General features: G+C 45.5%; 2 protein-coding genes across 52 annotated transcripts in view; one reads left to right on the top strand and one right to left on the bottom strand.

Annotated features, from left to right (window-relative positions):
* The window catches only part of COX15 (cytochrome c oxidase assembly factor COX15), a 37,353-nt gene extending 17,719 nt beyond the window's left edge, over positions 1-19,634 (bottom strand). The window contains exons 1-9 of one of the 2 annotated variants that reach the window (XM_070057421.2): positions 19,348-19,634; positions 17,768-17,958; positions 15,044-15,166; positions 13,599-13,785; positions 10,421-10,588; positions 9,463-9,544; positions 8,001-8,155; positions 6,382-6,495; positions 4,487-5,165 (exon numbers count right to left, since the gene is read on the bottom strand). In XM_070057421.2, the coding sequence (XP_069913522.1) occupies positions 5,034-5,165; positions 6,382-6,495; positions 8,001-8,155; positions 9,463-9,544; positions 10,421-10,588; positions 13,599-13,785; positions 15,044-15,166; positions 17,768-17,958; positions 19,348-19,437 (1,242 nt within the window). In that variant the 5' untranslated portion in view covers positions 19,438-19,634 and the 3' untranslated portion in view covers positions 4,487-5,033. Of the gene's footprint in view, positions 1-4,486; positions 5,166-6,381; positions 6,496-8,000; positions 8,156-9,462; positions 9,545-10,420; positions 10,589-13,598; positions 13,786-15,043; positions 15,167-17,767; positions 17,959-19,347 lie in introns of those variants that run through there. The other variant, XM_089314529.1, reaches the window with a different exon arrangement.
* Positions 19,635-19,636: 2 nt separating this feature from the next.
* CUTC (cutC copper transporter) overlaps positions 19,637-22,658 on the top strand; it is a 33,592-nt gene continuing 30,570 nt past the window's right edge. For 26 of the 50 annotated variants that reach the window (XR_016222047.1, XR_016222041.1, XR_016222051.1 and 23 more), the window contains exon 1: positions 19,637-19,769. Coding sequence is in view for 31 of the 50 variants with exons in the window: in XM_089314552.1 (XP_089170678.1) it covers positions 19,709-19,769 (61 nt within the window). In the remaining 19 variants the exon portion in view is untranslated. Of the gene's footprint in view, positions 19,779-22,658 lie in introns of all 50 variants that reach the window. The other 24 variants (XR_016222050.1, XR_016222049.1, XR_016222046.1 and 21 more) reach the window with 1 other exon arrangement.

Raw genomic sequence — 22,658 nt, 5'->3', positions numbered from 1 at the left:
CTGATTCATTCTCCAAATGCCCACAACAGCTGGGGCTGCCAGGAGCTTTGGAACTCAGTCTGGGCCTCCCATGTGGGTGGCAGGGACACAAATACTTGAAGCCGTTGTCATCTGCCTCCCAGGATGTGCATTAGCATGAAGCTAGAACTGGAAGTAGAGCTGGGATTCAAATCTGGACACTCAGATACGAGATGTGTTATCCCAATTGGCATCTTAAATGTGGTCCAAAAACACTTGCCCCAAGCCACCTATTTTTCCATAGCTTCTAATGATATGGTTGATAGGAATGACACTTCCATAGCAATCACTTCTGGCTTCAGCCTGGCCCAGCCTTGGCTACTGTGGCCATCTGGGGAGTAAACCAGAGGGATGGAAGATCTGTCTCTCTGTGTCTCCCCCCCTCACTCTGTAACTCTGCTTTCAAATAAATAAATAAATCTTTTTTAAAAAGTACCAAGTTGTCACTAGTTTCTGTAGTGCTTTTATATTTTTAGATGTCTCTTTTACTTAATTTTGTAAATTTTCTTTTTATAAATATTTATTTATTTATTTGAAAGTCGAAGTTACAGAGAGAGAGGAGAGGCAGAGAGATAGGTCTTCCATCTGCTGATTCACTTCCCAATTGGCCACAAGGGCCGGAGCTGCACCGATCCGAAGCCAGGAGCCAGGAGCTTCTTCCTGGTCTCCCATGCAGGTGCAGGGGCCCAAGGACTTAGGCCATCTTCTACTGCTTTCTCAGGCCGTAGCAGATAGCTGGATCGGAAGTGGAGCAGCTGAGACCTGAATCAGCGCCCTTATGGGATGCTGGCACTGCTGGCAGCGGCTTTACCCACTACACCACAGCACCGGCCCCTGTAAATTTTGCTTGCCATAACATCCAAGCAGTTTACATGAAGGGTAAAATCCAAATGAAGGGAAAAATACCAACTAAATCTACCTCATTAAAGAACTTGGTTATATTCTTGATATAGAGTCCCTGAGAGAAACAAAGTACTGTTTCTTTGTGCTGTTTTTAGTCTTCTCAAAGTAATTCAGAACTAGTATCAAAGTTCCCTTTTTGCTGTGGTATGTAGTATAACTTGATTTCAACTGGGATTAAAAATTAAGGCACAATCTGACCATTGGGACTGTATGCTATTGAAACACTTGTGAGAATTTTGTTGGTATTGCAAAAAAGACCACTGTTAAAAGATAAGAACTCAAAACCACCAAGTGGTGGCTCTTTTGATTAAGCACATAGAATAGCAACCATTTTTGCCAACAGTGACTACACCTGAAATTGCATACTTTTAGGTAGTGTTCTGTATTCCTGCTGGCTCTGTTCTTGGCTTTCTCATGCCATGGATCTGAGATCTACGCTGAAGAGGTGTAGTATGCTGTTTGGGTGTCCTGTCAACCTTCTGCAGGTGGCTCATTAAATCTCCACTTTTAAGGCTGTCTTCTCTTTCTCTTTTCTAAATGTCGACAGAATTCCCATATATTACTATGTATTTTCCTTCGCCCGATCAGGTCATTATTTCCCACTTTGTCAATATCATTGTTTGAGAAACAGGGAAGGGATAATTTACCTGTTGATCATTTTCTCTAGAAACCTGGGCAATAAAGAGACCCCTGTAAGTGTAAGATTGATTCCTCATACTAGACAGGCCTTTAGTTTTAGAATATAATCAATCGTTGCTTGCCATTTGTATAAAGACCAAAGTTGGAAACTGTTGTGAATCATAGGCTGTTCATAGCCACGCGTGGACAGTGTGAGGCAGACTGATCTGAAGACATGGCTGCCTCTCCCTTTAAGTGGAGCAGCCCCTGGCATACCCTCGTGACCTGCCACCTCTCCCTTTCCATTCTAAGGCAGCCCTACTACTTTCCTAAGTGGCCCCTTCTGCAGAGCACCTGCCCACGTCTGGCCCGCTGGCAAGGAAGGCCCTGCCCCAGTAGGTCTCTAAGTCCTTCTTTGCAAGCAGGCATCACAGATCAATACTTGGCTCTAGTACTTCTGTGATTATGTTGCGTTTGGAATTCTTATTCTGTAATTTGCCTGCATCTCCTCCGCTATTTCTACCTTGAGCTGTGGCCTCTGCACTATGTCGAAGGGCCTTTCTATTGTAATCCACAACTAAACACTCCACACTTGAAGAGACCAAAGGCCGCCTGAACTGCATTGCTTCTGGGGGCTGTGAAAATTGTTTTTCTAATGTTTCACATTTAAGTAAGAATAAATATTGCTGAGTTGTTGAAATTCTCCCTGGTGCACATTTAAGTCAGCATTCAGGAAAATGTGCAATGCCTGAGATGATGCAGTCTCTCTTAGGCAGGGACAAGGTATGTGCGTTACCCATGCCAGTATATAACCTATTAGTCCCAGGGACCAGGATAGCTGCAGATAAACCGATTATCCTAAAGTGGCAATCATCAGTGTCGGTGTATCACTTCCAACCTAACTGGAAGTTGCTAATTGTTACCTGTGTCATGGGGACATTTGTCAGTGTAATTTAAAGGCAAAAAATTCTAGATCTACTGAAAAAACATTCTGATTTCCTTCATGTTTTAAAAACAGTTGACAGAATTGTTGAGAAATTTTCAGAAATATTAAGGAGCATTTATTTAATTTTATAGGTATGTGATAATTCTTTTGAAGGAGCTTGTTTGGGAAATCAGTCTGTAATTTTTTTTAATACTAATTCATACATTCATTGATTCAGTATCTGGGATGTGTCTGGTGGTGCTGGGCATAACATACATAATTAAGATAATCTCCATTCACCAGGAGCTCATGGATAGCACAATGCATTTACATAGCTAAATGCAACCAGATGCTTTTCTAAACTTAGTCATCATCTGTAATAAAAGAAAAATGAAGTAAAACGTCTGAAACTTGGAATTGATGAGCTGCCATTTCTTGGAGGAACTGCAGTAGCATGTGGGTCTCTGGCTGGGGTGGTGCTGCCCTCTGCTGAGGGTTTTTACTCAGGACAGCCTGGGTTTGGGGAGCAGGAGGTGATGGGGGGGGCAGGTGGGGAGATTTCCCTTTCTTTAAAGAATGTTTCCTACCTACAAGACAGAATGCGGCACAGCAGATCAGCAGCAGCTAGGGTGGGTGGGCTAGCAATGGGAATAAGCTGGCCAGAACTCTAAGCTCACTAGGCTATTGGGAAGCTGGGTCATTGGTTGGTCCTCAAATGAACTTTAAAAAGTGCCTATTGCACCCAGAGATTGCCAATTAATTGGTCTTCACGAGGGTTAGGTTTAGAGACTTTTAAAAGGTTTCTAGAGAAGTTGGGGACCTCCTTTAGGCAAAAGCTTAAACCTACCAGGGTCCAGGAATTTTTTTTTTTTTTTTTTTTTTGACAGGCAGAGTGGACAGTGGGAGAGAGAGAGACAGAGAGAAAGGTCTTCCTTTTTGCCATTGGTTCACCCTCCAATGGCCACCGCAGCTGGCACGTCGCGGCCGGCACACCGTGCTGATCTGAAGGCAGGAGCCAGGTGCTTCTCCTGGTCTCCCATGCAGGTGCAGGGCCCAAGGACCTGGGCCATCCTCCACTGCACTCCTGGGCCACAGCAGAGAGCTGAACTGGAAGAGGGGCAGCCAGGACAGAATCTGGCGCCCCGACCAGGACTAGAACCCGGTGTGCCGGCGCCGCAGGCGGAGGATTAGCCTAGTGAGCTGCGGTGCCGGCCGGGTCCAGGAATTTTTTAAAAATTTGAGACAAACTGTTTTTGTGTTGCTAAGAACCACTGGAAAACAGTATACTGTAGGTGCACTGAAACAGAATTTTGGAAATGAAAAGGAACTGAGATCATCTAGTGCAGATTGTGAATTGGCAAACCATGTATCATTCTCGGTTCCCAGACCCATTAAGACTGCCTAATATTTGTAAAAGCTTGACATTAGTTGCCCACACTAAACCGCGAGCTTTCTCCTAAAATTCCAGGTATCTGGCTTCTTTAAAAAGCCAAATCTGACGACCCTGGACCTGCAGAGCAGCAACAGAATGAGCTCGTGGTGGCTTAGCCCCTGCACTGGGTGGGGCACTTGCTCCCCAGCCACTGTCTTCACCAGCCTGACCCCAGTGGGCACTTGATTTGGTCCATCCTACTCATGCCTTCTAGATAGAAAAGCTACTTTCTAGCAACTTTGACCTATGGCTCCCAGCGCTGCAGTACAAAGTAAATTCACTCCCTCTTCTGCATGAGGGCTTCTGTCTCCAGGACATCAATCCAGTGAAACATCCCTAATTCCTGTGGCTGTTCCTTATGTGACAGTGGTTCTAAACTCCTCACCATCTTCCTCTGCAGACACACCTATTGGTCAATGTCCTGCTTCAATCTGGTACCCAGAGTGAAATGGCTGTGGCTGTGACACTTCTGGTAACACCTGAAACATCACTGATTTCTCTCAGTGTTTTGAAATATGGGCCCAAGGTCACTGGAATCCCCAAGTCTTTTTTATATGGAATGATAGAAAGCCAAGTCTCTTCACCCAAACTTCTATAAATTACTTTATTCAAATGACTACACTGAATCCATATAATCTGTTTAATTTCAAGTCCTTGTGCTTTCTGGTGAGCTCTCAAAAGCAGTTTCAGTCCTAGGAAATGAATCATGAGCCAAAGAGCACTCTGGAGCTGTTTTGAGTTGCCTCTGTCATCTATTATATTAGCGATGCTGGACTTTTCCATCTTCAAATCTGACATCCAAATCACTGATTTAAAAAATAAAGTTTTGGCATGGGCATGTGGTGTAGTGGTTTGGTTGCTACCTGGGATGCCCACGTCCCATCATCAGAGTGCCTGGTTCAAGTCCTGCTACCCCACTTCCAGTCCAGCTTCCTGCTGATCTGCATCCTACAAGGCAGCAAGTGATGTCTCAAGTACAGCAGGTGATGTCTCAAGGTTCCTGCCACCCACATGGATTGAGTTCTGGGTTCTGACTTTAGCCTGCCCCAGCCCTGCCTGTTGTTGGCATTTGGGGAGTGATGCAGTGGATGAAAGACGCCTGTCAGTTTTGGTCCTAGGACGCTGATCCTCTGTGAATTACTTTGGGACTCTTCGGAGTTCGTGCATGAGCCAAAGGGCTCCGCTGAGCAGAGCCAAGGAACCTGACTGGTGAGTGGCAGCCAATGGAGTCGGCACATACATCAGCAGAGTGCTGATGCCCAAGCCCACCTGTTAGGGGAGAAAGCAAAGGAAAAGTAGTAACCACAGGTCCAGATGGATCATGACAGGGTGTGGGCCTCCACCTGCTCCCATCAACACATTAAAAAAATACAACTTCATTCACAAGTGTACTTAAAACGAAGGGAATTCAAACAAGATAGAGAAACCTTAAAATTCCCCATAGTAATTCTTCGCCTCAGTTCCCCAAAAATAGTTACTGTGACCAGTTTCTGCTCATTCCTACTTTAGTGTAATTGTTGACAAAGTTTTGTGTTTTAAAAAATAGGCTAATGCTTTTGTTTTTCACTTAATAAATCTTAAGATACTATTTTAGTGGCACAGTAGGCATGTATTATCATTGTTTAGTTAAACACGATGTTTTCCATTTTCCTATCACAGCAATTCTACAGTGAATTTCCTTACACAAGACTCTTTACACATCAGTGTGTGTTTCTAGAGCAGACACTAATAACATACTGGACCACAGGATTGTATGTTTAGTGTTTAAAAGAAATTGCCAAATTGTCCTCTGAAAAAGCTTTGCCAACTCATGCTCTCACCAGAAATATTTTAAGATAACTATTTTCGGGGGCCAGCACTGTGGCTCACTTGGTTAATCCTCCGCCTGCGGCACCGGCATCCCATATGGGCGCCGGGTTCTAGTCTTGGTTGCTCCTCTTCCAGTCCAGCTCTCTGCTGTAGCCCGGGAAGGCAGTGGAGGATGGCCCAAGTACTTGGGCCCTGCACCCGCATGGGAGACCAGGAGGAAGCACCTGGCTCCTGGCTTTGGACTGGCACAACGCGCCGGCCGTAGCGGCCATTTGCAGGGGTGGGGGTGAACCAACAGAAGGAAGACCTTTCTCTCTGTCTCTTTCTCACAGTCTAACTCTATGTGTCAAATAAAAAATAAAAAAAAAAAGATAACTATTTTCCTGTACCCATTCCAATACCTGATTATCTCCTTTTTTTTCATTTATTTCCAATTTGCCACAAAATGGTAGTCATTGCTTTAATTTACTCCTGATTAGGAGAGAGACCAAACAGCTTTTCATGTTTACTGGCCATTCTGATTCTTCTTCTGAGAATGGTGTTTTGATATTCCTTACTTATTTTTTGGTTATTAACCTTTTAGTCTGTTTTAAATATTGAACATAGTTTCTCCTATTACGCCACCTCTCCTTTTTACCTTTCAGAGATACCATCAGACCAGAGAGGTGGTTTATACCTGTGTATATGCCAACGCCAGCAGTGTCACTGCTGCCATCCGGGTCCTTCGGGGAAGGGGCATTCTCCGGGAGAGAAAGTAGAGCGCGGTGATGGCAGTGACTGAAGTGATTCCCTGTGGGGAGGAAAGACTTCACAGTGCCAGCTCTGCACTCACCTGCCAGGAACCTACCTTACAGGGCTTCTCCTCTGGAACCACCAAGCAGCCATCAAGTCCACTCCTGTCCCAGCCTGCACTTCCCGCAGTCCATTCCAGGGGCCTCTTCAGCTTCCCCTTAAATGTTGGTGTTGTCCTCCAGGGCTCCACCAAAGTTTCTGCTTCTGTCACTTAACACTCCCTCTCAGTAATTTTTTTTTTTTTTTTAAGATATTTACTTATTTATCTGAAAGGCAGACCTACCAAGAGGGAAAGGTAAAGGTGGATATCTTCCATCTGCTAGTTCACTTCCCAAATGGCCACAAGGGATACGGCTGGGCCAGGCTGAAGCCAGGAGCCAGGAACTTCATCCACCTATGTGAAGACCAGGACAGAGTTCCTGGCTTCTGGCTTAGCTCTGGCCCAGATCTGGCTGTTGTGGCCATTTGGGGAGTGAACCAATGCATGAAAGAGTCTCTCCCTTCCTCCTCCTTTCTTTTTTTTTTCTCTTTCTCTTTCTCCATCCCTATCACTCTGCCTTTCAAATAAATCAATATAAAAATTCACATATCGTGTGGAGGTGGGGACTAAGCCCACATAGGGTAAGTGGCCCCAGCCCCAGCCCCCTTCTGGCCCAACACTCACTCTGACGGTTCTACTTGTGTCCGTCGTGTTATAAACGAGGCAGGAAGGAACTTTTGGTTCCCTCTGATCTTTCTTCACCTTTATTACCAACCTTAGCAAGTCTGTTCCTTTAAAACATTTCTCAGGTCCCATCCTCTTCACAGCCTTGCCCCCACTGCTCTGCCTGGCATCTCTGCCTGGCACTGGTGCTTCTGAGCTCTGGGTGCTGATATCGTCCTGCTCCGATCCATCATGCCCAGGCTGCCAGGCCAGTCTTAACATGGCTCATAGCAGATGCTCACTATACACAAGGATACCTCAAAAAGTTCATGGAAAATAGAATTAAAAGATGAGTTTACTTTGGTTCAAAAATTTTTGAAATCCATGCATAGAGGGATCCTCAAAAAGTTCATGGAAAATGTATATTATGAAAAAAACTATGCATGGATTGCAAATATTTTTGCACCAAATAAACATCTTTTAATTCCATTTTCCACCAAGTTTTTGGAATACCACCATACTAGCATTAATAAAATGAAAAGCTCCTGGCTCCTCTGGGTTCTAGTTCAGCACTGACAGCCAGTTACCGCACTCTTCTCACCACATTTCTGCTGAAATGACTCTCTGTGTGTGTGGGACTGAGGAAGGCCATCACCTGCCAGGTGGTAAATGCCACATTCGAACATTAAGAAGCTGGAAATGTCCCGAAAGCTAGGATTTGCTTGAAACAAGTGGAATAATGAGGCCAGAAACATCAGATCAGACAACTGGTCCTGGCATTTCTGGTCCTGCTCCACTGACATCCCATGGCCTGAGCAAGGCGCCGTATACAGCAGCAGGAAGCCGCCAGCTGTGCTTACCAGAATCCGGTGGTCAAACTGCACCATGGTGGGATTCTCAAAGACATTCCTCAGCACCGGGGAGAAGGTGAAGAGGTCCTCTGGGATCCAGGAGTCTCCCATTTTGGGGAAGGAGTTGTAAACAAGCCCAGCATCCAGCCCTGCCACAAAAGCTCCTGTGTTCCAAAGTAAAGAGAAATTTATTAAAGTGAGAGGAAGAGACCGCATCCTAGTTCTGACATAGAAAAGCCCATTATCCCAGAGTTAGACAAAGAATAGAGAATAATAAAACATCTACAATAGGACTTTTCGAACACAGAAATATACATCACAATCACTTTGGGAACTTTTATAAAAAAGAAAAACTGCACCAACACCTGTCCCCACCCTTAGACTCTGGCAGCCTCCGCTGGTGCTTGGAGGAGGCACATTTGGTAAAATTCCCCTAATGACTCGGAGTCATCCCCCCTGATTACCACTGATCTGTTTTAGAAATGTTCTTTCCCCAGATGGCTACACGATTCACTCCCTCACTTCTCTGGGTCTCCTCTCAGTGTCACCTGTGGGGATCTCGCCAGATGATCCCACAGAAAACGATTCTCCCCTTCCCCGTCTCTCTCCACCCCCTTATCCTGCCGCTTCTTCACAGCACTGAATACCATCTGAAACTATCTGACTTCCCCAAGTGCTCAATAAATATTTATTGAAAGAACAAAGAAATAAAAAAAAAAAAAAACAAAAAAAACTTAAAACCACTGGTTCGAATCAGTATTATTTTTACTTTGAGCAGTGCTGGCCAACAGAACTTTCTGTGGTAATAGAAAGGAGCTCTCGGAATGAGCTAGCGTGACTGAAGAACTAACACTTCCATTTCATCTTAATTTAATCCATGAAGTGACTGATTCTGCTACTGGATAGTGCAGTTCTAGACAGGCACAGGTGGGGGTGTGGTTTACATGTGAGGAAAAACCTGTGCTGGTCTCTGCCCCAGTCAACTCCCTATCTGACCAGCTTTGAAGGTAGGACTTTCATCGGACCCATCTTGGTGTAATATTAACAATAATGTTTACGTAATAATAACAGCTAATGCTTATGTAGCCTTTGCTATGTTCCAGGTACTGCTGTAAATACATCACATGTATTACTCATACCACTGTCATCATCAGCACGTTACAGGTGAGGTCACTGAGGCTCAGCGAGTTACACAGCTCACCAAGGTCGTACAATTCAGAGGTGGGGAAGCCAGGATTTGAACGTAGGCAGTTTGGACGTAGGCAGATGTTCAACAGTCCTGTTCAACTGCCAGGAAAGTGGGATTTTTTGGAAGGGAGAAAGGACTAGAAAACATGGTGAAGATGGTGGGAATGAGAGACAGGTGTGAAAGGGAAATAGGAAGAGGCAGAAGGAAGTTGCAAAGCATTAGGGAAGAGACCCCACCATACAGTGGAACAGAACAGGCCACCTTTGACAAGAAGAGTCATACCTGAGAGAGCTGTGAGAAACACTAGACCTGCTGTTCCATGAGCAAAGCGTCTTAACCACAGGAGCTGGCGGGTTTCAGGCAACTAAATAAGAGAAAAATCCTTCAGAAAAACTATTGCAGGACCTCTGAGAGGCAGCAGGAGCTGGAAGGCCAAGCCCAAAATGTGGTATATACAATGGGATATTGGTCAGCCTTCAAAAGGAAGGCAATTCTGACACATGCTACAGCATGGATGAACCTGGAGAACAAGTCAGTCACAAAAAGACAAATACTGAATTACTTATATCAGGTATCTAGAGGAGTTACATTCATTGACACAACAAAAGTAGCATGGTAGTTTCCAGGGACTAGGGGAAGAAGAAGGGGGAGTTAACATTTAATGGGTATGAAAAAGTTCTGGAGAGGGGTTGCACAAAAACATGAATGTAGTCACATGCTACTTAATGATGTTTGGGCCCAAAGATGGATGGCAGGACAGTGGTCTAAGATCATAATGCGCGGTGACTTGGTAGCTGTGTTGGTTTATCTAAGTATACTCTATGATGTTTGCCCAAGAGCTAAATCACCTCATGATTCAGTTCTCAGGGTGTATCCTCATCGTCAAGCGATGCTTAGCTGTACTTAACACTACTGAACTATACAGTTAAAAAGGGTTAAGATAGTAAACTCCAGTATTTGTTATCACAGTTCTTAAAAATAATGCAGCCCTATGTTAATTTTACTCTCAGAGATTTGTTCCAGCTCATCAAAATAAACACACATTTTACTCTGCAGTTCCAAAACTATCCAATGTCCCAAAGTTCAGTGTTCCTCTAAACTTTGGAAATAATCTAGTTTGTGGTAGTAAGATACTCCTTTAAGGGAACCTATGAATTTGGACCTGGACCCAGAACTTCTGTTTCCCTGATCCCCTCAGCATCTATATGGAGGTGGCAGCAATACACGGATGGATGTTCACCTTGTGCTGAGGAAGCAGCAGTGACAGTGAGGTCCACAGGCTGGCACAATAAAGAACAAGGGCTGAGCCCAGGTGGGCAGCGAGGCGGTACTGGCTAACCCGAGGGATGTCATAGGAGTCAGGTTTTTCTTCTAATCCACTTTTCACCATATACCATCCCAACAGACCCTAGAACCCAAAAGAGTAGGCCATTAAACAAGGTTGGAACTGTCTGGCTTTAATCAGAAGCACATTATCAGGAGTATTCCATATCAAACCCCTCCTTTCCCTATTCTCCCATATACTCAAGATATACAGCACCATTAGTGCTTAACCTCTGTTTGCATTAGCACTTGACTAATGTACAATTCAAATATAGAAAAGGGCACAAAAATCTATCCGCATGCAAAACCCTACAAACAGTTGATAGATTTTTAACATTATGTAATCCAGGAACAGGAGTTTGGCCCAGCAATTAAGATGCTGCTTGGGATGCCCACATCTCCTACTGGGGTGCTTGGTTCTAGTCCCTACTCAGTTCTGATTCCAGCTTTCTGGAAGGCAGCAGAGGATCAAGGGCTTAGATCCTTTCATCCACATGGGAGACCCGGATTGAGTACCAGGCTGGTGGCTTCAGCCTGGCCCAGTCTTGACTGTTGTGGGCATCTGGGGAGTGAACCAGCAGATGCAAGATCTCTGTCTCTGTCTCTCTCTGCCTTTCAAATAAATACATTGTTTTAAATATTTTTTAAAAAGAGAGTTGATCTTATGAAAATTTTAGAAAAGCTTAATAAAAGTAACTTTCTCAAAACAACTATAGTCCAGTTAAATGAAAATAAGACAATTATAAAAGTATTGGGAACAATAAAAATTGTAAGGCTTTGCATGCAGATTACTTTGCAAATCTCTAAGTTCCCACTCTTCTTTAAGGAAAATGAAACTGGAAACCATAATTTGTATATTTATAAGAGATTTGAAGTTGAACTCCAGTGTTGGGACTCAAAGAAATGATCTTGACCTTTTATTAATTTTTTTTAAGTTAGTGATGAAAGTACACATTTAAGTTGAAAAGTTTATAGTATGGGCCGGCGCCGCGGCTCACTAGGCTAATCCTCCGCCTAGCGGCGCCGGCACACCGGGTTCTAGTCCCGGTTGGGGCACCGGATTCTGTCCCGGTTGCCCCTCTTCCAGGCCAGCTCTCTGCTGTGGCCAGGGAGGGCAGTGGAGGATGGCCCACGTGCTTGGGCCCTGCACCCCATGGGAGACCAGGAAAAGCACCTGGCTCCTGGCTCCTGCCATCGGATCAGCGTGGTGTGCCGGCCGCAGCGCGCTGGCCGGGGCGGCCATTGGAGGGTGAACCAACGGCAAAGGAAGACCTTTCTCTCTGTCTCTTTCTCTCACTGTCCACTCTGCCTGTCAAAAAAAATAAAAAAAAATAAAAAATAAAAAAAAATAAAAGTTTATAGTATGTTCTATGATTCTTTGCTTTAGTTGGCTTTTTCAATTAACCAGTCGGCTGATAGTTAATCATATCAGGTAAGATACAATCCTTGCAACCCCATCCTCCCAAGCCAGTAGAATCAGGTCAATTAGGTAAGATTCTCCTATGAACTTCAAATATTTACTCTTTAGGAAATCATTTTGGGCATTTCTTTACCCTCTCAAGACTTCCCTGGATAGTCTAGTTGGTTTGATTTCATCTGCATGAGACACTGGAAGCTGAAGAACACCATGTGATCCACCATCCCCTGCCTTCTTCCTCCTAGAATCCTATTCAACGTCTTCTGTTTCTGCCTCCCTGGGAATTTTAGTGTTTTAGTTCAAAAATATTAACTCTCATTTTGTTCCATCTACCTTTCTCTAGTTACAATGAGACTTATTACTGTTTAATTTGTTATCTATGTCTATGGCCTCTACTCTCTCATTTCCCTCTTTAATCCCATCTAACTGACTCCTTACCACTTCTGAGTAAAATGAACCTACTGATCAAATTTTGATATTTCTTTGATGTTCTGATACTCTCCTTTATGTCCTCTATAACTGGTAACAGATACTTCTATGTGTCTTCTCTCATAATTCCTTTTCTTGGCTCTCAGTTTTACCAAGCTCTTAACTATGTCTTTCAAAGTTCTTTTCCTTAAGAGGAGTTCAACTTACATGATTTTAATCAGCATTTATACTTGACTATCTCTCAACTACATCTGTATTCTAAGATCCTACATCCTATAAAATGTTTCTCTTTTGGAACTTTCCTTTTTTTTTCTTCCTAAAAAATATATTTATTTGAAAGGCAGAGAGAAAGAGACAGACAGATTTCCCATCCACCGGTTCACTCCCCCAAATGCAACAGCTGGGTTTGGGCCAGGCCAAAGCCAGGAGCTGGGAACTCAATCAGGGTCTCCAATGTGGGTGGCAGGGACTTGAGTCATCATCTGCTGCCTCCCACGAGTACAAGTTAGCAGGAAGCCAGAACAGAAAGCAGAGCTGGGACTTGAGCCAGGCTGTCTAATATGGGAAGCAGGTGTCCCAAGCAGCCTGCCCCCTGGAATTTCCCTATTTGCTTCAGTAATTGAAGTACAGGGTCCCACTTTCTCACACAATAGTGACATTCACATAAGAAAAAACAGTAAGTACTATTATTATTATCCCCACTTACAGGTAAGAGAATCATAGCTTAAAGAGATAAGCTAATTCGGCCTAAGTGGCAGAGCTAGGGCTTGAAGTCAAGCCAGTAACACTAAAATGCATACTCTTATCCACTCTGTTAGAGTGCCTCAAAGATTACTTCCTTAAAGATTATGCCAACGGGCCGGTGTTGTGGCATAGCGGGTAAAGCTGCTGCCTGTAACACCGGCAACCTGTATGGGCACCAGTTGAGACCTGGCTGCTCCACTTCTGATCCAGCTCCCTGCTGATGTCCCTGGGAAAGCAGCCCAGGAAAAAAGTGCTTGGAAAGTACTTGGGGCTCTGCACTCATGTGGGAGGTCTGATAGAATCTCCTGACTTCTGGCTTCGGCCTTGCCCAGCCCAGGCCATTGTGGCCATTGAGAAGTGAACCAGTGGATAGAAGATCTTTCTGTCTCTTCCTCTCTCTGTGTAACTCTTTCAAATAAATAAATAACTCTTTTAGAAAGAAAACAATGCCAAGTAGGAAGTTCCTGGGAGCATCTCTGGTTTCACAACCTTGAATAAGTCTTACCTGGAAGCAGACTAAGCCACAGAGGGCAAGAACACGTCCTTTCATGCCACGGTTGAGCCAGCCCTTTCTCCAAAAGTAGGCAGCAGGCAGGATGTATGCAAGGCCTACAATGCGACCCCACATCCGATGTGAGTACTCCATGTACCAGATGAATTTGAATTCTGCCAATGTCATGTTATGATTCAGGCTGGGTAAAATGGGAAGTCAAAAATGAAAAAAGAGGAAACATCTATGTGATTATTATTTCCCAATGGAATACAGAAACATTCTCAGTCTTGTAGCCTGGTTCTGCCCTCTTCCTCAGAATGACTTTGTAGGGGCCAGTGTTGGGGTGCAGCAGGTTAAGCTAACACCTGAGACACTGGCATCCTATATAAGCAGTGGTTCAAGTCCCAGCTGCTCCACTTCTGATCCAGCTCCCTGCTAATGCACCTGGAAGACAGTGGAAGATGGCCCAGTGCTTGGGCCCCTGCTACCCAGGTGAGAGACCCAGATGGAGTTCCAGGCTCCTGGCTTCAGGCTGGCCCAGCCATCTGGGTAGTGAACCAGCAGACAGATGCACTCTGTCTGTCCTTCTCTTTGTAACTGCTTTTTAAATCGATCAATCTTCTTTTTTCTAAAGAATGACTTTGGAATTGTAGCTGTAGAATAAGCAAATGACTAAATATAACTGAACTGAAGATCAAGAAATAAAGAAATCTGGGGGCAGGTGTTTGGTATAGCAATTAAGACACCACTTGGGATGCCCACATACCATATCAGAGTGCCTAGGTTCAAGTCCCAGCCCTATTCTCAATTCCAGCTTCCTGCTAATAGGCACGCTGGGAGGCAGTGGGTGATGGCTCAAGTAGCTGGTTCCTGTCACTGATGGAGGAGACCTGGATGGAGTTCCTGGCTCCTGGCTTCTGCCTGGTCCAGCCCTGGCTGTGGTGGGCATTTGGGGAGTGAACCAGTGGATGGGAGATCTGTCTCTTGGCCTTTGAAACAAATAATTTTTTTAAAAGAAAAGAATCTAACTATTCTGAAGTTTTGTTTTTTTTTTTAAAGATTTACTTATTTATCTGAAAGAGTTACACAGAGAGAGGAGAGGCAGAGAGAGAGAGAGAGAGAGGACTTCCATCTGATGGTTCACTCCCCAGCTGGCTGCAATGGCTGGAGCTATGCCGATCCGAAGCCAGGAGCCAGGAGCTTCTTCCAGGTCTCCCACACGGGTGCAGAGGCCTAAGGACGTGGGCCATCTTCTACTGCTTTCTCAGGCCATAGCAGAGATCTGGATCAGAAGTGTAGCAGCCAGGTCTCGAACCAGTGCCCATATGGGATGCCAGCCCTTCAGGCCAGGGTGTTAACCCACTGTGCCACAGCGCTGGCCCCCTGAAGGATTTTAAATAAACAAAAAACTGAACTGGCATAGTGGGATATTTACCCCAATTTTCTCTAATACTTACATTTTAAATTCAGGAAATTGCTGGTATTTTTTGAATTCTGCTTCCCACTCTTCTTGGCTTGTAGGTGGCTTCATTTCCTTTATTAAATGCCAGTCTACCATTGAGAGGCCAGACTCTGTTAACCTTGGGATAAGGAAAAATTTTGGAGTATGTATGTGATGAATTACTCAGAAATGGCTTATGGAGATAAGGAGGTTGGAATTTCACCCCACTGCAAGTAAACACATCCTTTCACTGTTTTTTTTCTTTCAATACCTTTCTCTCCTACTACTTAGAATTTTTTCAGAGACAACTGTTATCAGGTACAAATTTCTTTAAACTCTTATTCTATTCTTTCACTCAACTCTTCCCACTTTTTTCTTTCACTAGCATTCCTTCACAGTCAAAACTAACCCTTACATCAAGAAATGTTGACTAAATGCTTAACCAACTTTATTTATACAGGGGAAAGAGATTTATTACAGTATATAGGTTTAAATCCCTGAGTGAATTTAAAGATATAAAACTCAAATTTGTTGCAGTTTGCCATAACAGTCTACATAACACATGAGGAATCTTGACATAAAAGCAGAGAATATGTACAGAATTTGAGGGAAACATCCTTTATTAAACCAGAAAGCATCTTCACCAAAAGGAGTTAAGGTTCCTAAAGTAAAACCTGATTTTAGGCCTGAGGCAGGAAACATACAAGATGAGCCTGGAACATCTTATCACAGAAGAAGCAAGGAAGCTATCCAAGGTAACTAGGGCCCTGTCAAAATGATGTCAGAGCCAAATTAAAGAGATTCCCACTAACTAAAGATGAGACAATGTGAGCAAGTCATCAACACCATCATCACAATGGACTGAAAATCAGCGAATGTGTTTAAACCTGTGAACTCATAATGCCACTTTAAATCTCAAATACTTTATTTGTTGCCTTTGTAAGACCTTAGAAACCATTATTTTGAAAACCGGTAAATAAAGAGAAAGCAGCAAATATTTATCCTGCCTTCCTATGTAAACAGTGCCTTGGGATAACCAAAATGCTGATGGGAAAAGTTTCCCTTTACTAAAATATTGAAATTTTGCAACTCTAAATAATGGACCAGGCAATGGTAATCAATGTGTTGACATCTGTAATAGACATCAGATATTCACAAATGTGCTAATCACCTATGAACCATTTTACCCTCTCATTCCCAACCTGAAGCTCATGAAGCAAATACCTATTGTAGGAAGTACAGAGAACAAACAGACTTGTTAAACATCACCACAGAATGCAGTCAGCAAAATCCAGAGGAACCATGGAATGAATGACTTGGTTTCTTCAACAATAAAAAAGTCTACAAAGCAGAGGAAGCAAGAGAGTCTGAATCTGTAATGTTTCTTTTAAAGAGACATGAACTCATTGTGACATATGGAATTTATTTGGGTTTAATTTAAACTGGGAAGAAAGTTTTATGGTGGGTGTTTGGGGCAGGCAGTGGTTAAAGACACCACTTGGCGGGGCCGGCTCCGAGGCACAGTAGGATAATCCTCCGCCTGCAGCACCAGCATCCCATATGGGCGCCAGTTCTAGTCCCAGCTGCTCCTCTTCCGATCCAGCTCTCAGCTGTAGCCTAGGAAAGCAGTAGAGGATGGCCCAGGTTCTTGGACCCCTGAACCTACGTGGGAGATTTGAAAGAAGCCCCTGGCTCCTGGCTTCGGATCAGCGCAGCTCTGGCCGCTGCGGCCATTTGGAGAGTGAACCAGCAGATGGAAGACCTTTCTCTATCTCTCCCTCTCACTGTATGTAACTCTACCTCTCAAATAAATAAATAAAACTCTGAAAAAAAGATACCACTTGGGACACCCATGTCCTATATTGGAGAGCCTGTTTGAGTCCTGGCTCCATTTCTGATTCCAGCTTCCTACTGATGTGCACCCCAGGAGGCAGCAAGTGATGGCTCAAACACTTGGGTTTTGTTAGTCCTTGCCACCCACATGAGACCTGGACTGAGTTACAGACTCCTAGTTTTAGCCTGGCCTGGCCCTACCTGCTGTGGGCATTTGGGGAGTGAACCAGCAGATGGAGCTCTCTCTCTCTCTTTCTAGCTATCTGTCTTTCAAAAACAAACAAAAAAAATAATAAAAGAAAAAAGGTATGAGACAATTTGAATATTGACCGCAGAACAAAAATATATACAAGCAATACACAGCTAAACCAGTCTTCACGAAAGATTCCCAATAAAATACTAAGCCTAGGGCTGGTTTTGTGTGTAGCTGCTGCTGGCTCCAACACTTCATATCAGAGTGCTGGTTTGAGTCCCAGCCACTCTGCATCTAATCCAGGTTCCTGATGATGTGCCTGGGAAGGCAGTAGAAGACAGCCCAAGCACTTGGGCCTCTGCTACTCATGTGGGAGACCTGTTTGGAATCCCCTGGCTCTTGGCTTCAGCCTGGCCTAGCCCCAGCTATGGCGACCAACTGGGGAGTGAAGCAGCAGATGGAAGATGGATCTCTTTCTGGATGGATCCCTTTCTCCGTCACTCTGGCTTTCAAATTCACAAATAAATAAAATCTTTTATTTAAAAAAAAAAAAACAAACCACTAAACTATTCTATAGAAGGGTAAGTGATCAGCCATGTTCCCTCTTTAGGGCCTCAATTTCTTGTTTTGTAAAACAAGAGGCTACCTAAATGATCCCTAAGGTCCTTTTCCTCTCAGTTACCTGTGCTTCTACCGATGACCCAAATTACTCACCTTGTTATTCCACCGAGAATAACTGCTCCAGCCACTGTCCCACTGCAGACCAGGAGCCATCGGCCCACCACTCGCTCAGCAGCCTTTGAGGGAAGGGAATCTGTACCACTTCCAGACCGCAAAGCTACTTCAGGGATGGTACTGTACTGCCCTGGCTTCAAAGGGCGCCTGATGCCACAGCTGCAACCACACTAAGGATGGAGACAGACACATTACAGCTGGAGAAACAGGGAAAGGCTGCTGTCCACACTCAGCCCCACTGGCGAGAATGAAGTCCCTGAATGGCTGTATCCCAATGCTCTGCCTGGTAAACCGTCATCTCCTATCTGGATTACTGCATCCACCTTCCGACTGGTTTTCCTGCCTTGCACCGATCCATCCCCACATTACATGCATTGTCTGGTCTCCGCATACTTCCTCCAGACACCTAAATAGGGATTATTTTCTCTCTCCTCTAGGTCTTTAAACATGATTTCTCCCTGTCCTTTGACTGTTATCAGAAACTGCGAATCTCAGTTTGTCTGCCACCTCCTCTGGGAAGTGTTTCCAGACCCTGCAAGGTCAGCAACAGGTCACTCTCACCGCACTGCCATGTACCTTCCCGTTCACCTGTGGAGGGTCTGGTCGGTCTTGTTCTTTCCCTCCTACTTCCATAGTTCCCTTCCCTAACAGACCCTTAATAATATTCAGCAAATGGATTAACTATCACTTGCTCCGGGGCAGCAGCCTTGTAGTATCTTTTCCCAGTACCTGACACACAAAAAAATCATCCAACACGGAGTGGGTGTCACCCTTATCGGAGCACTTGGGTTGGGATCCTGGCTCCCACTCCTGATTTCAGCTTTCTGCTAATGCACACCCTCTAAGGTGCAATGATGGCTCCAGGAGCAGGGTCTCTGCCACCCACGTGGGAGACCTGGAATGCATTCCTCCATCCAAAACAAGGCCCAGCCCTTAGGGACATCTGATTCTGTCTCTCAAATAACTTTGTAAAAAATCACTCAGTGATTATTAGTTAAGTGAATACATGCCCACTTCTGCCTCTGTCTTTAAGAGTAAAAGGATCCATGTTCAGTTTCCTACTTCGAATTAACTGAGCAACTGAGCGGCGCGGCGGCCATGGGAGGGTGAACCAATGGCAAAGGAAGACCTTTCTCTCTGTCTCTCTCACTGTCCACTCTGCCTGTCCAAAAAAAAAAAAAAAAAAAAAAGACTCAATGTCCTTCTCTACAGAATGGGGTTATAAAGTGGTTCCTAATCTGACTGTTTTGGGGGATCTTAGCAAAACTAAAACTAGAAATTACTGACCTTTATACCACGTGCTTAAGGTTTGATGTACCTTGGTTATACAGCCTTACGGAGTAGGTAGTGTTATTCCCATTTTACAGATATATAAATTGAGGTACAGAAGGGTTAACTTGGTGAACATCACACGGTTAGCAAGCGGAAGGTTAGATTCCTGCTTAGGCCTCTAGACACAAGGAAATACGGATGCAATGAAGGGAGTACAGAAATCTGATGTTTATGCCGGCCCTTTCACCGCACACCCGCTCCCGTGATCCAAGTCTGCTGCGGTGTACCTGTGCTCCGGGCGCTGCCTTAGGAACCAGCAGCGGGAGACCCCGGCCCCCCAGCAAAGCCTTCAAGGACGGCACAAGCAGCCGCTGCATGGTGACAACCGCGCACAGCTGCCGCCGGCCAAAGCGCCCTAGGGTCTCCCTTCTCCGCTACCGGGAGGGCGAGTACTTCCGGGCCATGCGGAATCAAGCGAGCAGTCAGTGCGCCTGCGCCGACGAGTCCGCTTTCGCGGGGGTTTCTGGGTCGCGGGCATCGGGGCCGCGCAGGGCCGCGCGCAGCCACTGAGAACGCGCTCCTTGGGTCGCGCGCGGCGGAACGAGGCGAGGCGTGGAAAGCCGAGGCGAGCGAGGGAACGCGGGAAACATGAAGAGGCAGGGACTCTCCTCGGAGCGGAAACTGGCGCGGATCTCGTCGGGGAAGGCCGGTGCGGAAGGTGACGGGGGAGGGCGGCCGCCGACGGGGCTCCTCGGCGCTGGCGGGCGTGGGTCGTGCCTTGTCGCGAGTTCCCCCAGAGTGGTCTCCACAGCTTCTCGCGGCGCGGCACGTTCTACTCTGGCGGCTTTAAACGTGTGGAAACGCGAGGCCGCCAGGAGCCGCGCCAGAGCGGCCGGGCCGTGGAGCCAGTTGTGCGGGTTCGAGTCCGGCGCCCCAACGTGCCGTCGTGCGACCTGTGCCAGGGGAGGCACTTCTCTGGGCGACGCGCCGCGCCCCGCGTGGCCCCCCGAGGGTAGCAGCAGCGCCCGCACCCTCGCCAGGACGCTGCCTCCCCCGGCCGGCCCCGGAGCCGCCGCTGCCCAGTGGCGGGCCCCGCGTTCTTCCCGCCGCGCCAGGCGAGGGTGGCATTGGCTGGTGCCAGGGAGTTCATCAGAGCCCGCCTCCTCCTCGGCGAACTCTGGGTGCTTCAGACGAGCGTTTCTCGCACCTTTTGCTCGCAGGACACCCTTTGCCCTCTTGAGAACTATTAAAAACCCCCCAAAGGTGTTTTTCTTTTTGTCGATTACAGCTACCAGTTTTGGCCATATCAGAAAGAAAAAGAAAATTTAAAACATTTTTGTTAGTTGAATAAGTAGAAAATAACCACAGTAAGCCCATGACATGTGAACATAAATATTGTTTTGAAAAATAATCTTCCTAAACAAAACAAAAATAGCCAAAGAAGGCCAACGTTTTTGGTGTTTTTGCAAATCTACTTGATAAGCCGTCTAATGGATGACAGCTGGATTCTCCACCTACTTTACATTAAATCTAACATGTCAGGTAGCTTCCTGAAAACTCCACTCAACTTGTGAGAGAGAGAGAAAAAGGAACATAAAGTGTTCATATTATTTAGGAACCATTGGCACCCCACAGACCCTTTCAGACTCTCAGAGGTCTCCAGAGCTCCCTGACCCACCACACTTGGAGCGCTGTGGCTTCAAACAAATTATTTTCCTTCTTTCATTCCTGCAACTAATTTTGTTGCTTAGGACGATGGCCTTGCTCTGCCTTCTATGAGAGCCTTTAGTGTCCACCTGCACCCAGGCCTGCCTGCCCCGGGACCCTTGTTTGTGTGAGGCAGATGGTCACCACTGCCTCACTAACTCCACTTGGAGCTAGTGCAGTGGTGCTGGTTAACAGCGTAGGTTGACATTGGCTCACTTTGCAACTGTTAGGCATCTTCAAAGGCAGTTATAATTTGATGTTAGCAGTGACAGACTTTTGTTTGTTTTTCAAAGTAAAAATTGCCTCTTTTAGAATTGTAAAAGCAATATTAGGTAGAAAAGTCAGCATAGAAAAGTAAAAATGAAAATAATTCCAGATTCTACCACCCAGTGAGTGGCGAACATTTATTCAGGTATCATCACATGAAGATGCGTTCAGTTTCTTAATTTTAAAAAAAATGTGCTTAATGATAGAAAAAACTCAAAAACTTTTTTTTTTTTTTAAACAGGCAGAGTGAACAGTGAGAGAGACAGAGAGAAAGGTCTTCCTTTGCCATTGGTTCACCCTCCAATGGCCACCGTGGTCAGCACGCTGCGGCCAGCGCACCGTGCTGATCCGAAGCCAGGAGCCAGGTGCTTATCCTGGTCTCCCATGGGGTGCAGGGCCCAAACACTTGGGCCATCCTCCACTGCACTCCCTGGCCACAGCAGAGAGCTGGCCTGGAAGAGGAGCAACCAGGACAGAATCCGACACCCCGACCGGGAGTAGAACCCGGTGTGCCGGCGCCGCAAGGCAGAGCATTAGCCTAGTGAGCTGCAGCGCCAGCCTCAAAAACTCTTAACATCACACTTTTTAGTGTAATGACATGATTTTTTAAAAACAGATTTATTTTATTTGAAAGGCAGAGTCACACAGAAAGAGATCCTTCATCCACTGGCTCACTCCCCAAATGGCTGTATCAGCTGGGACTGGGGCAGGAGCCAGGAGCTCCATCCGGGTTTCCCATGTGGGTGCATGGGCCTAGGGACTTAGGCCATCTTCCTCTGCTTCTCAGGTGCGTTAGCAGGGAACTGGATTGGAAGTGGAACAGCTAGGACCTGAACTGACGCCCATATGGATCTAGTGTTGCAGGCAGTGGCTTAAGCCACTACACCACAATGCTGGCTCCAAGACATGATTTTTATAAATTTGTAATTATTCATCCTTGAATCAACATTTGAATAGCTTTTGTATCATGATAGACACTACTTATTGTTGACTTATAATCAAGATTTCTTGCATAAAGATTTTACTTAAGAACTTTACTTCCAGTAAGAGTGATCAGACACCTAACTGCGTAAATAATACAAGGAAGAAGTAATTAGTGGATTTTTTTTTAAAGATTTATTTATTTGAAAGAGTTACTGAGAGAGGTAGAGACAGGAGAGAGGTCTTCCATCTGCTTGTTCACTCCCCAGATGGCCACAATGGCCAGAGCTGTGCCGTTCTGAAGCCAGGAGCTTCTTCCAGGTCTCCCACATGGGTGCAGGGGCCCAAGGACTTGGGCCATCTTCTACTGCTGTCCCAGGCCATAGCAGAGAGCTGGATTGGAAGAGGAACAGCCAGGACTAGAACCAGCGCTCATATGGGATGCTGGCGCTTCAAGCCAGGGCTTTAGCCCACTGTGCCATAGTGCCGGCCCTGTAATTAGTGTTTTAAAGAGAAACATAACTCATGAAGACTTGTATGAGTTCAGAAGAGGGAGATACAATTTCCTTCTTTGGGAAAGAGAAAAAAATCATGGAAATGTGATTTGTCATGAGCTTTAGCAAATTGAGCATTTGAAGATGTTGCTGAAAGGACTGCGTGAGGAAGCTGGAGTAAACAATATCAGGGATGGGGATTGGAGATA

Source organism: Oryctolagus cuniculus, chromosome 15 (assembly GCF_051225735.1).
Source record: "Oryctolagus cuniculus isolate XC-2025 breed Fujian yellow rabbit chromosome 15, ASM5122573v1, whole genome shotgun sequence".
Lineage (NCBI taxonomy): Eukaryota > Metazoa > Chordata > Mammalia > Lagomorpha > Leporidae > Oryctolagus > Oryctolagus cuniculus.
Note: the sequence above shows the minus strand (reverse complement) of the source record. Positions and strands in the feature narration are given on the sequence as shown.